The 16,751-nt window shown below is 34.7% G+C and overlaps 1 protein-coding gene across 2 annotated transcripts in view; it reads right to left on the bottom strand.

The window, feature by feature from the left end:
* Window positions 1-16,751, bottom strand: part of PCLO (piccolo presynaptic cytomatrix protein) — a 353,249-nt gene that overhangs the window by 41,540 nt on the left and 294,958 nt on the right. For both annotated transcript variants that reach the window (XM_065648563.1, XM_065648554.1), the window contains 2 exons: window positions 6,887-7,028; window positions 3,259-3,326 (listed from right to left, as the gene is read on the bottom strand). In XM_065648563.1, the coding sequence (XP_065504635.1) occupies window positions 3,259-3,326; window positions 6,887-7,028 (210 nt within the window). The remainder of the gene's footprint in view (window positions 1-3,258; window positions 3,327-6,886; window positions 7,029-16,751) is intronic.

Raw genomic sequence — 16,751 nt, 5'->3', positions numbered from 1 at the left:
ATTTCAATTAAAATGCTATTTATATTTATATATTCCTCTTCTACTAGAAATAATGGCAGTTTGGGATTACCAAGTAAATCCACACTTTTGAAATATACAAAAATAACTTTCCCCATGTATTTCTCAACTGGGTAAATAGCTGGAGTGTGGAAAATACCATGTGGGATCTATTACCTGAGCAGTTTCATAGGGCAGATATATCAATCATGATCTACAACTGAATCAAGATATTAATCACGTACTTTTAATTGTTAGTTTCAATCCTTACATGGAATGCAATTGCTTTTTTTGTCTGTAATGTCGGTAATATTTCATAGCATGTCATAAGAAATCTTTAAACAAAAGATATTGCACTCTCTGAAACTGATAGAGAAATTGGTTCACATAACTCAATGAAGATCGCAATATGTATCATTTACTGAAGTTTAAGAAGATGAAGTATTTCGTCTGCTCAGGACAGAATATCCAGTGTAAGATAGCATGCAACAATGCATATTGTAAAAATAACTGCAACACAGCATCCAAGAACCAAACTCTGAATTATTTTATATTATTAGGTAGTATGAAAATACAGAATATAACAAGATAATATGTTCAGAGAAACAAAGGTTACCATAGGAATACTCATAGTTATTCATATTGACCATTTGGTTGTGTCAGCAAAGTAAATAGTACTGTTTTCCAGTATTTACTTATAACTTAACTGGTACATCTTAATAGCACAAAAACTATCCCCAAGAAAACATTAGCACAGTTCTCAAGTGGGTAAACAATTACAAAAGGAGTGTATTTTTCCCTGGTGATTCCACTTATGTACATGCCTAAATTTTGATGTCATACTCTGTGAGCTGAATCCAAACTCTATTGCTACAGTTTTGATTCAGCTGCCTAAAAATCAGGTTTTGTTGCTATTTAAGAGTCCTACCTTGCTCTGCCTCCAGCTACCGGTCTTAAAGATCTCGTCTCTGTAAGTCCCCTGCCATATTTGCCAGGCCTGTGTGAACGACCTGGATGACTAAAACATTTCAAGTAGCAGTAGATCCGCATGTCTAAGCAATTGAATTTATTCTGCACAGTTCTAAAGAGAGTAATCCACAGGCTACTTTTCACAGAAGTTATCCACGAAGAATACTTGAAAAAAGTAAAAATAGCACTAGTACTAGAATGTTTTAAGTATAACACTAAATCCTTTTTTTGCAAATAAGAATACAAATGTCAACCATGGAAGCTCTCTACAAATTAATGAAAAATGGGAATCAGTTAATTGCACAGCTCACCTGGTCCACAACACAGAAAATATATTCCACTACCGAAAATATATTATTTTATCTTTGAGACTTTAAGATTTTCATTCACTTCTGTTCACCTATGAAAAGAATACCACGATGACACTATAATACTGAAGTAATTGCCAATTAACCTTGAGTTCCTCTAAATTCCGAACTGCTTCCCTGCAAGATGACTATATTTACACGTTGAAACAGAGATGTTCTTGAATTGTTTTCCAGCTTTTATTTAATTTAGGATTGATGTGTCCCATCTTAGCTACAAATCAGACACTAAAAACTAGGCTGACTGTCCTAGCTTCTCTCAATGGAGAGAAACAACCACTCATTTTATCAGAACTGGAGTTGTAACTCTTAGAGTACTCAAGTTAGGAGAGGTGAATTGCATCATAAGTGAAAATTAGGAAATTACAGCTCTTGAGTTGCAAATTTTGAAGATGAGCATAACCATACCTTTGGCTGGAAAAATAGTTTTAGTGACCAAATGTTATAGATGCATTTGTAGCTTGTTTCAAAAGGTGTTTTTTTCAGTTGTCTTTGTTTGTTTGTTTGCTTGGGTTTTTTTTTGTTGTTGTTTTTAATGACAGAAATACTAAATTTAAACATTTCGTATTTGTAGACTCTGAAATTTATGATTGAAGACCTCACCAAAGGGGCAATTTATGATAAACAAAATGATGAAAAGCTATTTTTTTACAATTATCATTCTGTATAAAACACATCATGACAAAGTAAAAATGGAAAATTCCTGATTTCCCATTTTCATCCCACCATTTCTCTTTTAAAAAATAGTTCAGTTTTCAAATACTTAAAAATACCATTGAATTTTGATTTTTGTATGATGAGTACTATGTACTGAAATACTTAGCAAAATTTATATACAAAGTTAAGAATTCTTGCTTTAGAAAAGACAGTTTTACAGTTCTACCTTCAAAGTCTAATTTGATTTCTTCAAATCTGTGGAACATTAGATCATTTTACCTCAAATATAGCAACAGCAATTTTTTCCCCATATATACAGATTGCAGAAAACTGAAAAATGATATTTTTTTAAGGTTGAACTTAACATGAAGTTAACTTCAAATGTATGTATGAATTCAATTTATGAATTAATTAAAACCCTGAAGCTGCATTGAAATGCATTAAAATGATTAAAGTCTTATTTTAATAATAAAATGAAGATCAAGATAATTAGGTTTTATATTTGAGGTCAACAGAAGCATATACTTGAAAGAAATACCTTATTTGCAAAGGGAAATGGAATTTTCTTAACATATCCTTCAATACAAAACACTCTTAATTTTCATGCAGTTGTCCATTATTACACATGAAAGAGATGATCACATTGCTCATGAAACTTTGACAGCCATTCTGTCAGGCTCTTTCCAGCTCCAGTATCACAATGTCTCCTTCTTTGGCTTTACTACATTCATGCTGAAAAAAATCACTCAGGATTTCCCAATTAGATGAGAGTTTCCACTATCATCTAAGTGCAGCAGTCAAGTCAAGCTTGACGTTCAGCTAATATTTTTATTTAAACTTAATGTTTTACATTGACAGCAAAATTAATAATTGCTTTATGAAGTGAATATTCTGAAATGTTATAAAAATAGAGCCTGACAGCCATTGGATATTTTCTTCTGATCTAATGGGTACTGAGTTAGCTCCACATCTCATACTTTTTATTCCAATACTATGAAAAGCAATGAACATTGAAAGACAGATATTATTCATTCCAATCTAAGTATTTAATTTAAATAAACAGGTAAGACACTGTTCTCATTTAAACTGAAGACTCATTACATTGGTGCTATGTGTAAAGGGGCCTTAGAGTAAATGAAAGTCAGGATCTTAATCTAAAATACAGAGAGAGCATAGGCTAATCTTTCATAGCATAACAAGTAAAAGAAATAAAAACATTTGTTCTATAAACATGGGATACCCCTGTACTGTTGTTTGTATTTCTTTTTACCTTCCGCATCGGTTAATCCTACTCCCGACTGCTTTACTGGTTCTTGTCCATTCTGGCTCATCTTCCCTCTGTTAAAAGATATGGTGATAGTTGTCAATAAGATCATAAAGAGATGAAATCTAAGAAAATGATACATCTAAGCCAATGAGGATTAAAAGATAAACAAAAGATAAAAGACAAACAAAAAGATAAATGTCACAAATATTTCTAAACCACTAAAAGTGTGTGTAAATACAAATATAAATAGTCAAGAAGATAAGGTTGATGATAATTTTTTTCTATGGGTATTTGGAGACATCACTTAAGAGCGTTATTTTTTTTTCTCTTTAGGAGACAACTGCAATCACATCTTGATGAGCCTGTACATTCTTATAGAATGGGGCCGACAGGTGCTGTCTGCTACTTGCCCCCCATCAGCCTGGGGTTCCACAATCAGTTTGCATAGCTCCTCTACTCACTTTATCCTGTTATGCTGAACAGTGAAATATATAATAAGGAGTCATAAAATTGATATTGTGTCTACAATACTATTACTTCAAAGGTAAGGCATGTTTGTGGTCAATATCTTATTTAATGATTGCTTTACATTACAGTTTAGGTTTAGCATTAAAAAAACCAGTTCCCTACCAAGACTTATATTAATCTTAAAGTAAGGTGAGTGGAATAAATCATGCTCTGAAAGTCCCTATCTTTCTCCACTGGATTTAGAAAGAAGCCCGATTATAATCTAGACGTCTATTTTTAGGCAATGAAAGTTAGGTAAAATGTAAGTTATCATTAAACATACTTGTAAGCTCTAAGCATGATTATAGTCACTCTCAAAAACAAGTCTGCTGCTATGACATGTTTATGCTTCTGTTTCTCTTTCTCCCTCAAGACTCCAAATGCTGTGATAAAGAATATAAGGCATTATCTTCAGATGGATGTGATTCCTCTGGGGTTAAAGGGTCAGCGCTGTTCTTTGCTACCAGCAAGCCAGCTTCGTGTTTCACAGCAGCAATAGAAGCCATCCAAGTTCACAATGAACTAAAAGATTAGTATAAAATGTCAGTTTTTAAAGTGTTTTTAAATTTAACTTTAACTGAAAGGGGTTTTTTTTGGTTTTTGTTTGTTTGTTTGTTTGTTTTTGTTTTCTGCGAGGTAATGCTTTATAAAACCCATTACAAATATCATACAGGAATTATTTGTCCCTAGGTTTAGATTCCTTACACATTGTTCAATTGCGTTTCACCTTTGCATTCAAAATTAATATAATTTTACAGACATTGTACTGGTATAGTTGGTCACACAATACAAAGGCATAGAGAATCTGGTCGTTATCACAGTTGATGTCATGAGTAACTTTCAGGGGTATCACAACCATATAATAAGAGCCTTCTAAAAATATATCTCCCAAATATATCTCCCAATCTTTATAAGATTTATTCATCTGTGTATAACTGTATATAGCGACTAATTTCCCTTGATAGTTATATTTAATATTGGCAAGTATTCTCATTATTTACCTCATCAAAAAACTCCCATGGTGTCACTATTTAATTTTCTTTTGCTGCATGACTAAATGTTCCTATGGTTAAAAGCATTTGGACTAGAGTTTAAAACTCAGCTTGTCCAACACTTTTTCTATTGATAAATCAGAAACTTAACCTGAACAGAGAGCTTAGAAGCAAAAATGTTTTTAAATGCCAAGACACTTAAAATTATTTAGCTCACTTAACGCTTCACATGCAAATTGTGAGCTATGGTCTTATGGATATGCTGAATTAAGAGTGCAAGATCAGAGTCTCTGAAGTCATTATCAAACCAGTGTGAATGCAAATATTGATTAGAATTTCAGTCATATATATGAGTCTTTATAAAGAATTCAAAATGGAAACAGTTATCAACTTTAACTCATTCTCCCCAGGGATGATCCCAAAGGTTTCTGATGGCAAACAGTAATTTTGTCATTCATTCTCATTAAATTGCCATGTAAAGCCCTTGAGACTAACATGAAAAAGAAAACATGTTTTGTCTATGTAGATGTCCTGTTTCACTTTTAAAGTGTCTGTCTAATATCAGCACATAAATGATTTCCTTTAAAAATGCCATAATAAAAAAAATATATATATTGTAGCCCTTAACAGAAAATAAGAGTGCTGGATATATTTTATTTAATTAAATACAATTCATGGGAACAATTTATTATAAGAGAAAAGATGAAGCTGTGGAGATTTCTTCCTGCTTTTAGAAGTGAGGCTGGTTTAACATGCTGCTGAATCTATCAGCCAAATACCAAGTAACTGTACATAGTGTCCCATTGCTGGACAATTCACAGCCAGTAATACTATATGGATTCAAATTTAGCATATGTGAACTAAAAACTTTTGTGCATCTTTGCTTTTCTCATTAGGAATGACAGCAAAATAATTTTGAGATTATCAAATCCAATTAAGGATTACCTTTTTGCAACTGGGAAGCACAACCCAGTTTAACCCAGAAAAACATGATTGAAAAGTTTGATGAAGATTAAAAAATTGGCACCCCACAACCTGTGCTCACATTGCCCTCCTGGATTCTGAAAATGAGAGTGAAATATGAGATATGTATCTATTTTCCTTTTAGCCATTATTAAGGTGTAGACAAATAACATTGGGCTTTATTTTAGAAATGATGAATACTTAGAAGTGTCACAGTTCTAGAGAATTATTTTTTTCTTCATTCAAGCTTTTTTAGGAAAATTATATCACACTCTTGTGATTAATAATTCAAGACTGCAGGGGAAAAGCAAAAACTTGTGTCCCAGAGAAAAATATAGAACAACTGTTGCAGACACGGAATGAGCAATGACCACCAACTAACATTTTGAGAAGAGTCAATCTATAAAAAATTCAAGTCAGAAACATTAAGTTGATCAGAAACACTAAAGGTGATCAGAAGCAGCTACATTTTCCTATATAGGAATATAAATTAAATTGCTAAATGAAGATGAATACTGCCAAAGTTGAGGCAAAAAAAAATCCTGGCGAGACTTTTCTCTGTGGAGTAGTTAACCAGGAAAAATGACTGAAAATTAAATCACTTCATTGATTTTACATAGTTTGCTCTGCCGACTTTGCATTGCATTGATAATTGCATTGATAGTATGTTGATAATATGTTGATAATTCCTACAGGGATACCATCTGAAAAATATTTTTTTCCAACCAAGAACTACTGAGAAATTCTATGAATCTCTTAAAAACTTGGGGAAAGCTGGTTTATATCCAGAATCTGAATTTCAGTTGAACTAGTAAAACTTATTTCTAGAAGGAGGTAAATCTGAAAACTTCTCAAGCCTATGAAGGTTGTACTTTTAAAACCTAACCCAAGCCCACCTTACACTTGCATCAAGGGCTGAGACTTGCACATCTCTTGTGTGACAGAAATAAATTCATGAGGTTGAGGCACAGGTTTGGCTGGTTATTAATAATGCAGTGTTCAACAAAGAAGAATAAAAATACAAGCTCTGAAATATTCTCCACCTTCATCTGTTAGCCTACTGCACAACAAGTCTGCAGAGCAAACTATGGAAAAAGATAGCTGGAAAGTGAAAGGGCTATACATAGGCAGTGTGCAGAGGATACAGTATATTAAAGGAAAAGCCTTACATTCTTGGGATGGGAAACAGACTATTCTCTCCAGTGGCACTGCTGCTGCCTTCACTATCCATGCTGTATCCACTGCCAAAGCTACTGCCTGATGAGCCAGTGGAGACAGAACTTTCTGCAGATCGGTGATTAGTAGACCTTGCTGTACAGGGCAGGAACAGTGGGTTACCAAAAATCTTGTAAGACATCAGTACCATCCACATTAAGAAAAAACGTAATTTATCAAAATCACATGCAAACACTTTCAGTTTTTTACTTTACATTACAGTATTGAGTTAACATCTTTTGCAGATGATATTTATTTCCACATAGAATAAGGTGTTCTAAACCAAATAGTATACCACCATTATTTTTTCTCCAGTCATGTTAATAGTTCAAATCAACAGCCTGAAGGAAAAAAAAGAATGCGTTAGATTGGTTAACACTGCTTTTCTGATTAAAGATAAAGAAAACCAGTTATTAATCTGAAACATTTCATGTGGTAGTCTCTTAAAAAGAAAAGACCCAGTGTGCCTTACTCATACTCCTCATGAAACATTTGGTGATTTTGAGGAGGAGAGGAAGCTGCAAGGAAATATAGGTACACAATATATAGTCACAGAGACTGTATGAAGACCTCCACCCCCCTTCAGACGTAACACAGCTACTGCATTATATTTCTCAACTGCTCCTACCCATCTGGATCTCTCTTACTACATGTCTAGAATGCTAATGCACCTATTTTGCCAGGAGCTGTGCTAATCTTAAGAACATTTGGTGTAGAAAATGTACACCAGCATGTTATTTTTACATCAGATGCTTTGCGTTTTGGATATCGTACTACATAAGCAAATCTTCTGGTATTCAGCCTTTAGCAAGTTGAGAAATATAAACAAAAAAAGGACACACTGACATTACACATAATTAATACAGGAACAGTAGAGTAGTATAGCTATTATCATATTGAAAAACAAAATTATTTGGGGATGTTAATACATTTTTGTTGTTGTTGTTGTTGTTGTTAAATGTCCTCAACTGCATCTACTATTGTCATATTTCATCTGTTCCAACTCACTGAACGTATACACTGACGACAAAAAATACGTTTTGTAAAGTTATTTTTCTGTGAAGACTTAATGAAGTTTTATGTTATTTTAGTGAAATGTGAAACTCTAATGCAAGCAGTTAAAAGAGATTTTTCTTTAAACAAGAAATTAGTCAAATATCTAAATGGAAATTACTTCAAATAAGAGCCAGAGCCCCAATGGTGTCTTGCCTTAAACTGGCAACCAATATTATTTAGGTTTGACTGAATGAATATTATTTTTGGTGAAGACTGCTGCATGCTGCCTGACATGGGTCTGGGAAGCTGTGAGTGACTCCTCCAAGATAATGCAAAAACAGATTGATGATTGAAACTAAAAGAGAGAAATGAAGCAATTCACATATCTTTAATCCTTGGGCCAAACTGTTAGTTAAAACAGGACTCTTACTGTGCCAAGTGATTCTTCGCTGCTAAACCAAGCTGTCACATAACTTTATTTTAAAACTGTAATAGCCTCCTCAGTTTCACTATTGCCTATAGCCACAGAAGGAAACTGTCAATTTAAATTATTTTCAGACAAAAATATTCTTTAGCTCTATTTCATGATTTTATACATTGATCATAGGCTATCTTCTTGGATATTAATACAAATTAATAAACTCTAAAATCATGCTGTTATTAACATGTACTTTCAGTATCTCATCTGGAGAGAAAGCCACCAGGTTTTTCTAGCAGAGATGGCCAGAGCACAGCAACGTGTCCTGCTCAGGCAGCTATGGGCAGTGGCTGCTCCATCACTTGCAGTTTGGGGTACGGTAAGTGAATTCCTATGACTACAGTGACATGTCAGGAAAGTGCTGTTGGGAAATTTTGGGCAAGAGCGAGATTTCATAGAAGAGAGGTCAAGCTCTCCTTTACAGTGCATTACTGCCAGCTGCCCTGTATTCAACAGCCTGAATGGGGGCTGTCTCATGCCTGTCTCAAACTAATCCATAACCTCAGTTCTCAGTGTTTGTGTGACATGTATGACTTCTAATGTTTATTGTTTGGGATTCTGAGGTTTCTTTATGTTGGGCTGGGGTGTTTTTGCCATGGCATAACAAATGCCTCATAGATCAGGACAATGGGGAAAGACATGCATCTGCAAAACCCATGGAAATCAAGACAATCTTGTGCCGGCACAAGAAAGTGTCTTTAGTCCTTCCCTTAGGCATGAATTTGCTTAGTGTAGCATACATCTCCACTACAACATATGTGGCTGAAAGAGAGGTTCATATCTGAGCTCTTATTTTTATTGACTTAAAAGCTAATGCCTGAAGTAATTTCTTATATCTTTACTGGTGGATTTCTAAAACCAGTAAGAACTTAGAATTTAGTTCAAGCCAGAAAAGCTTGAATTAAGTCTTTATAAATGGTTCAGAAGTTTTGCTATATCTATTTATAATCAAAACATAGTTGTTTTCTTTCAAACATCTGTATCCTGATGATCCATTCAGTATGCTGTATTTTTAGCTTATCCACTGTTTTCCCTAATTTAGGTCTTTTTCTATATTGATTTTCTCCCCCATAAGATCTCCTGGTGAATGGCTGTAATGGATCCAAATTTAGATTCATTACTAGATTTTGAAAATTCTGAAGTTCAATGTTATTCTTTTGCCTTTTTTTTTCCCTGTGTGGTCTATGAAAGTAACGAACTACATCATCAGTTTGCAACAAGAGATGAAATTCACAAATAGATTTACAGCTAGTTTTGTGACAAATTAAGAATATGGATACAGAGAACTGCTCCTTAACTCATGAGGCACTCACATTTTCTATATATCTATATTTTTACAGATAAATCTAGAACTCTAAGCTTCTGCTGCTGGTTATATAGAAAACTTCCAAGTTTTGAAGATGTGTTGAATCCTGCTGAGAGATATTTTATCTGAGAGTCAGAATAACCCTGGTTAGATTTGTACTTTTAAGTTGAAAGTTAGAACTTTTTTCCTGCTCTCATGTGCAAGAGATTAGTTTGTATATTCATTTGCAGTTTTGCCCTTTCTCTTTGAACAAAGGCAAACGTTGTCTTAGGAACTTCAACAAGAAAGGCTGAGTTCACTGTCGTATTCCTCTAGTCTTACTAGTCTATGTAACGTCTGTGAAGCCCTGTAAGTGTCAGAGCAATTGCCACATTTCTTGGCCAGTTGAGTTCCTATCCACATAAAGGACAAGGAACTAAAGTGAGATTAGGACAGGTTCACTTCTGAGTTACAAAGTTGTGCTTGCAGCTGCCTATGCTAGAAAACGCCTAAGTTCTCTGGTTTTAACATCAAAGTTCTGGTGGGAGGTGCCTTGGTCTGCAAACAGTTGGATAGTTTTGTATGGATCCACTCAGTTTTTGAGGTCCAGAGACTGCATATTTTCTTCTGGTATCACAGAGGTGGCTGATACTATGAGGTGTAGTCTTGCTCTGCATAAATGTACAACATGTATTTGAATAGGTGCTTGGGCAAAGACAAGTGACATCATTTGAATATCAAGTACCCAGAGTATGGAAGAGCTATGTTTCTTTGCTTTCTTGCCCATTGGTTTTTCAAATTATTTTGTGATTGTCAGGAAAAAAACAAACAAAAAAACCCAAACAAAAATACCCACAAAACCCAAAGTTTTAGAAACTCATAAAGCTTAGAAAACTTTTAAGAACTCTCAGGAAAAAAACTTCTCATATGCAAGGTTTTGCTTGCCAATTACATATGATGCTGAAATAATTTCATTTTTAGAAGAAAAAAAAGACTCTCCAGGCCTCAGCAGATGGAAGAGACTAAGTTAAACTGAAGATCAATACCCAGCATCATCATTTGGCCTCTTACTGGGAGACGGGAGATATCCTTTCCTCCCTCCAGCCCCTTCTCTATGAACCATTTATGGAGTTTATCAGTACTTTTTAAGGATAGTAACTTCAATGATGTCTGGGCTGTCCAGCCATTGGACTATGAAGAATAGAAATAGGAAAGGAAAATGTAAAACTCTAATATGAGCTGCTTACTCTGAAATAGTGCACAGAATTTCCTATTACACAAAACTATTGTTGTAGCTAAATCAGCTTTTATAACCAAGGAAAACATGTAAGTCATACCTTATTATAAAGGAGATATTATATTAAAATCAATAACAAAGGAAAGAATGGAAGTCATATATTTCACTTAATCTTTCAGAGAAATCTTTCTTTACAACAGAGAAGATGAATTTTAAAACCTGACATAGGAGAGATCAATAATTCACAAAAAACATATAGCCATGAACTGTCAAATCAGTCAGTGGCAAAATGGAAACAATCCAGCACTGTCAGCCACTCCAGCCATTCTTCTACAGTGAAATACTTGAAAAAAAAAAAAAAGTCTTAAATTCGAAAAATAGGACTGTGTTGTTCTGTGCTTCCTGTGGATATAAGAACATACTGAAACAAAACTTTCTCCTGGGGATTAAATTGTGGATGTTATCCTTTTCAAGTATCTGTCTAGAAGCAGAAATACAACTGTCAAAACACATTGGGGAAGACAGTTCTATTTGTAAACCAAACAGGAGGAGGGAAAATGCTTTTGAGTATGCATTCAGGATTAAATTTTGCGACTTTGCCTGTAATTACTTGAAAAAAAAATGTTCTTTAAAACTCCGGGTAACAAAAAGGCTGATAGCATCATGCTGAGTCTTCTCCAAGAGATGCAAGCCCACAGGAGCAGATCACCAATCTGCTTTGGATACTTCTCTGCTGACCCACAGACGGGGCATGTCATGCACAGCATCTTCTGGCTGAAGCTTGTCTACCCTTCAGTCTCAGTCACCCTGTCTTTCAAATATCCAACCTCGACCTGCCCCCGAGGTGCCTGTTTTCCTGTTTTTCTGGAGGGTTTGCTGGCGCTAAAAGCAAGTGCTGCTCAGGCTTGCTCTGTAAGGTTCAGCAGCATAAAACCCCATTGCTGGGACTGTTAGTTGCATCTTTTTGTGAACTGGCAGCAGAATGGGGATACATAAATAACTAGTGATCGAAGGTATATACTTCAGGTCAGTTCTGATAGTGGCTTTTCCTCACTCTTCCTCATGTTGAACAGTACTTTACAGAATCACAGAATCACACAAGGCCACGGTCTCACCTATTTCAGCCACGTTTGTATTTTAGACATGGCTTTGACTGCACACTGAGCAGTGGTATTTTGTGAAATTTCAACACAGCTCTTTACAGAGCAATTTACCATTTGAAGTGAGTAATAGCAAACAGCATTTGTCTTAAACTGTACTGATGACATTTCTTCATCCAGCAAAGCAATTCTGATGAAATAATTTTCTTCCATGTACCCTGTAGCGTTAGGCTACCATCTACTACAGTTTTGAAATAAGAGTTATCAAATGAAGAATCTGAGCAATCTCCTGAAATTACATGTCAGTTTAAAATGGTGGAATAGTAAACAGCAGGAATAGTCAAAGCAAAATGTGCCAGCTATCAGACTGAAATAAGACTCAAAAGACAGCCCCAGATTATTGCTATCTGCACAGAATGGGGACAAACTGCTCATGTTTTGATAATGATTCTTGGAAACGGGTTATTTGTAGCAATATGAAAGCCCATTTAACTTGGAAATTAAGAGACTAGTAAAGTTGGGCATAAAAGATCTTTGGGTGGTAAATTATTTAAAGTATGAAGGAAATGACCTAAATTATTGTAGTAAATTAAAACATGGCATTGCGTATTAAAAGTGTGAAAATGAGTATAGACCTAAAGGGATACCAAATAAACAGGTATTTAAATCCACAGTTGTATCCAATTCAAAAGATTTACAGAACCTAGGAATCAATTTCCTTTCACTCTACATTGTTGCTAACACCAGTAAATAGAACTTAGTGATAAGGAAAATTCCTGTTGATTTTAATTTCTTACAGCTAAGTGTCTAGAAATTACACTGTGCTGGCTCAGCCCTGCATCATGGATTATACAGTGCTAGCAATATCTTGATAGACATATCACACCACATTTCTGTGTAGTTTTAACCTGTTATGCTGACACTTAAGTGAACTTTTGTCAAAGATGTTGGACCAAGGTAGCTAAAAGCAGACATGCTGCCTTTTGAACTGAAACGTTTTAAACTGAAGGTCTTCAAGAGGTGTAAATTGAAAGGCTTATTTGGGTACAATTGTGAAAATGCTGATGCACAGTCTGTCTACTCTAGATATTCTAGCTAACAGTATTAGCTCTGATAGTAGACCTTCCTCTGACCAGTAAAATCACTTGACACACAACTATTTGGAAAGTAGCTTCCTCTTAGGATATCACAGAAAAGCTTTTGTATCCAATAGAAAAATCTATAATGTAAAAAATGAAATGTTCTCTATGAGATGTGAGAAATAAATAGGTTCTGTGTACATGCATTAGATTTAGAGATTTTCAGAAAATGTTGTGATTTTAAATTCCCAATGATTTGAGGTTGAAAAAAACCAGTCTATTGTTGAGTAAAAAAAAAAAATAGGGAAAATAGACAGAAATATCTATGGAACTATATTGTTTGTATTACCTTAAATGGTAATTTAACAGGTATGTTTGGAACTTTAACTGAAACACATGGTATTTTCTCTAGATCTTTAATATTTGGTAACGATTTGAGGTCAAGAGCACAGCAGCACTTTTCCAATGGCAGGTTGTTTGATTGTTTCTCTCATTGTGGTTTTTAATGTGTGCCAAATAAAATAGGAGGTACATATGGCATCCATTATCACATGACGTTCAAGCAACCGCATATTAGCTTGTACCTTCTCTCTCATTAGTGTCTGTTTGAAAGAATAGAAAAGTGCATAGAACTAAAATGATATTCAGGCTTAAAATCACCTACTTAGTTATTTAAATATTAATTTACTGTTCTCCAAAGATCCTAGGAAGAATCAAAATAATTTTCTAGGAATTCTCTTCATTGATCACAAAACATTTTGTCGTTGTTGTTGGCTATTCAATATTCTGATGTAATAAAGGAATTGTTTTTCCATTGTACAATCATTGCACCTTTTGGGGCAAAACTGGCATCTCTTCCTCTGCAAATAAGGACAAGCCCACTGAATTTTACCCATTAACAGGTATGTTAAACACCCATGTAAAGACCAGAGCTTCCTATAAAACTGTGTACTTTAAAAAATGACCAGTTACATAGATAAATGCAGACTATAAGGTGAGCACTAGCGTTATCTTTTTTTTTTTTTGGTGCTCTGAACCTCTGAACACCTTATTTCACTGGAAACTATAATACACTTTCTATTCTACTGAAGAATAGCTGGTGTGCCTTTCTACTTCACACAGACATTGAAGGAAAATTTTTCTGTTCCTTGTTCCACTTTATTGGAAGTTATCAAAACCAAACTATGTAGTTTATTCTTTTAAAACTATAAACTGGCTTTGAAAATGCCTTTTATATGAAGTCAGCAAATAACTGTATTGCAGATACACTGATTGTTTTATATGCATATATCCAGAACTGGTAATCAAACTATCTTTAAGTGTTCAATTATCTGAAGAACTCTAAATCATTTGCTATATTTAAAACATAGGTGATCTACCAAATAAATTCTGTATACTGGAAAGATTCTTCTATGGGATAAATTACTGACTTAAAAGGAGGTGGACTGATTTACATTGTCTCTAAAACTGAACTATCTGGTGGATAAACTCTAACGCACAGATTTACGTTGAAAGGAATGTTCTTAATTTTATATGAATGTGTAATTGGCAATGATAGAGATTTTTCACAAAAATTAAATCAATTGAACTCAAACCCAGGCACTGCTTTCTCTCTCTGTCTTGGATCCCTTGCAACTTCAGCCTGCAAAGGGTTGGCTCTGAAATTTTATTTTTCCTCCGAGGGGTGTGATGGGGATGTGTATTATGCAATTGGTTTCTTTGCAGATCACACTCTTATCTCTCACAGGCAACAAGGAAATTATACTTCAGGGTTTATTTTTAATTAAATGCTGTACCTGAATATCGGATTTTATAAAGGTGCTGAACAAAGACCAATGTTTTCTGTTGTAGTTTCACCTTACTTTTAAAATAGATTGATCAAAATATATTTTTTACTGTTTGAAATGATCAAAGAAATAGTTTAGTCTAATAAACTTAAAGTCGTGCAAGTCCCTTGCATTTACAAAATATATTAAGTATACCACAGGTGCTGGTTTTGTTTATCACTTCCTTTTTACTTCTCATCAGACATACCGTCAAAAGAACTGTCAAAATACATCCAATAGAAAAGCTCCTAGGAGTCAGAAGAATAGAAATATCTCTCTGGAACATTCTAAGAATGACTCAGGGTTCTTGTTTTGTTTTGTTTTTTCAAGTGTCAATTCAATTCAAGAAAATTTAAAAAGCTATCGAGAGACTAAGGTAAAGGAGGGAACTCCTTCTGAGGGTTCTTTTAGGTAGAGAAGAACTGATGATCACTCACAGAACAGATGTTTTCCCATCACTCTTGTGGAAATCTTGCTAGATTACTACCACCTGGTATGCTTGGGCTGAAGAGACCCGAACAGTTATTTTAAAAGGTGCTGTTATCTGACAAACTCACATAGGAATAACTGAGGTTACTACTACTACTACTACTACTACTACTACTACTACTACTACTACTGTGTATTATCTGTAATAGCTGCTTTAATAAAGGGCTTTGAGATTTAGTGACAAAAAATTACTAACTTGACAAGATGACTGTTCCAGTCCATAAAACCAGTTCCTAATGGGTTCTTTTCCAGGTGTCAATAAAGTAGGCTGTAATGGGAGTGGGTACCACAAGGATGCAGCATCCCTGTAGGAATGGACTTGCAAACTGATGATGCCATAATATTCATTGTTCACAATAGTTTTAACTTTTCGAATTTTTGAACTACAGCAGCATCCTCTCTTTCCTTCGTCTGCTCTTCCTCCTGCAAAGAACTCTATAAATTGAAAGCTGATTTGAGGATTTTTTGGTGGTTTTTTTCTATTCAAGTTCATAGTCTCTCCTCATTTTACTTCCATACTCCACAAAACTGCAATTAACTAATCTTGGTTTTTGCTCCTGCTGAAATGCATGAGATCTATTAACTTTAAAATGGTAATTTTTGGCCCACCTCATATGAATGAATTATGACAAGCTAGTTTTGGTACAACAAGAAGAAGTCAAAACTTCCCACAGATCTGAAAACAGACTTGTAAACTTTGTGTAGGTGACTATGCATTCTGTATAATTTTCAGAAGTAAAAAGACAAAAGTACTATGTCTCCTCATAGTAACCCTAAGCTCACCGATATATTAATGATATTAATGTGGGTTCTTATTCCCGCAACTCTCTATGGTGCTTCTAATATTGCTGAGCCAAATGCATGTTGATACATAGCCTTTTTGCAATTTTAAAAGTAAAGAAGTTAGCATAATAGCTCAGTGGCAAGCGTACTTGCCGCCAAGAGCCTAGCTATCTCCTCATCATAAAAGTATATGTGAACCTTGATTCAACCCCATATCACAAACAAAAGTTTTAGCATTGCTTGTGTAGGCCAAAAGGCACCATGGGACCACAAGTATTTATGATAAATCTCTACAGACATGACACCTCAAAACATCATAAGAGTTGAATAGACTAGACTAGACTAGACTAGACTAGAATAGAATATATTTCAGTTGGAAGGGACCTATAGTGATCATCTAATCCAACTGCCTGACCAATCCAGGGCTGACCAAAAGTTAAAGCGTGTTATTAAAGGCATTGTCCAAATGCCTGTTAAACACTGACAGGCTTGGGACAACAACCACATCTCAAGGAAGTCTGTTTCAGTGTTTGACCACTCTCTTGG

Source organism: Caloenas nicobarica, chromosome 1, assembly GCF_036013445.1.
Source record: "Caloenas nicobarica isolate bCalNic1 chromosome 1, bCalNic1.hap1, whole genome shotgun sequence".
NCBI lineage: Eukaryota > Metazoa > Chordata > Aves > Columbiformes > Columbidae > Caloenas > Caloenas nicobarica.
This window is presented reverse-complemented; position numbering and strand designations above follow the sequence as displayed.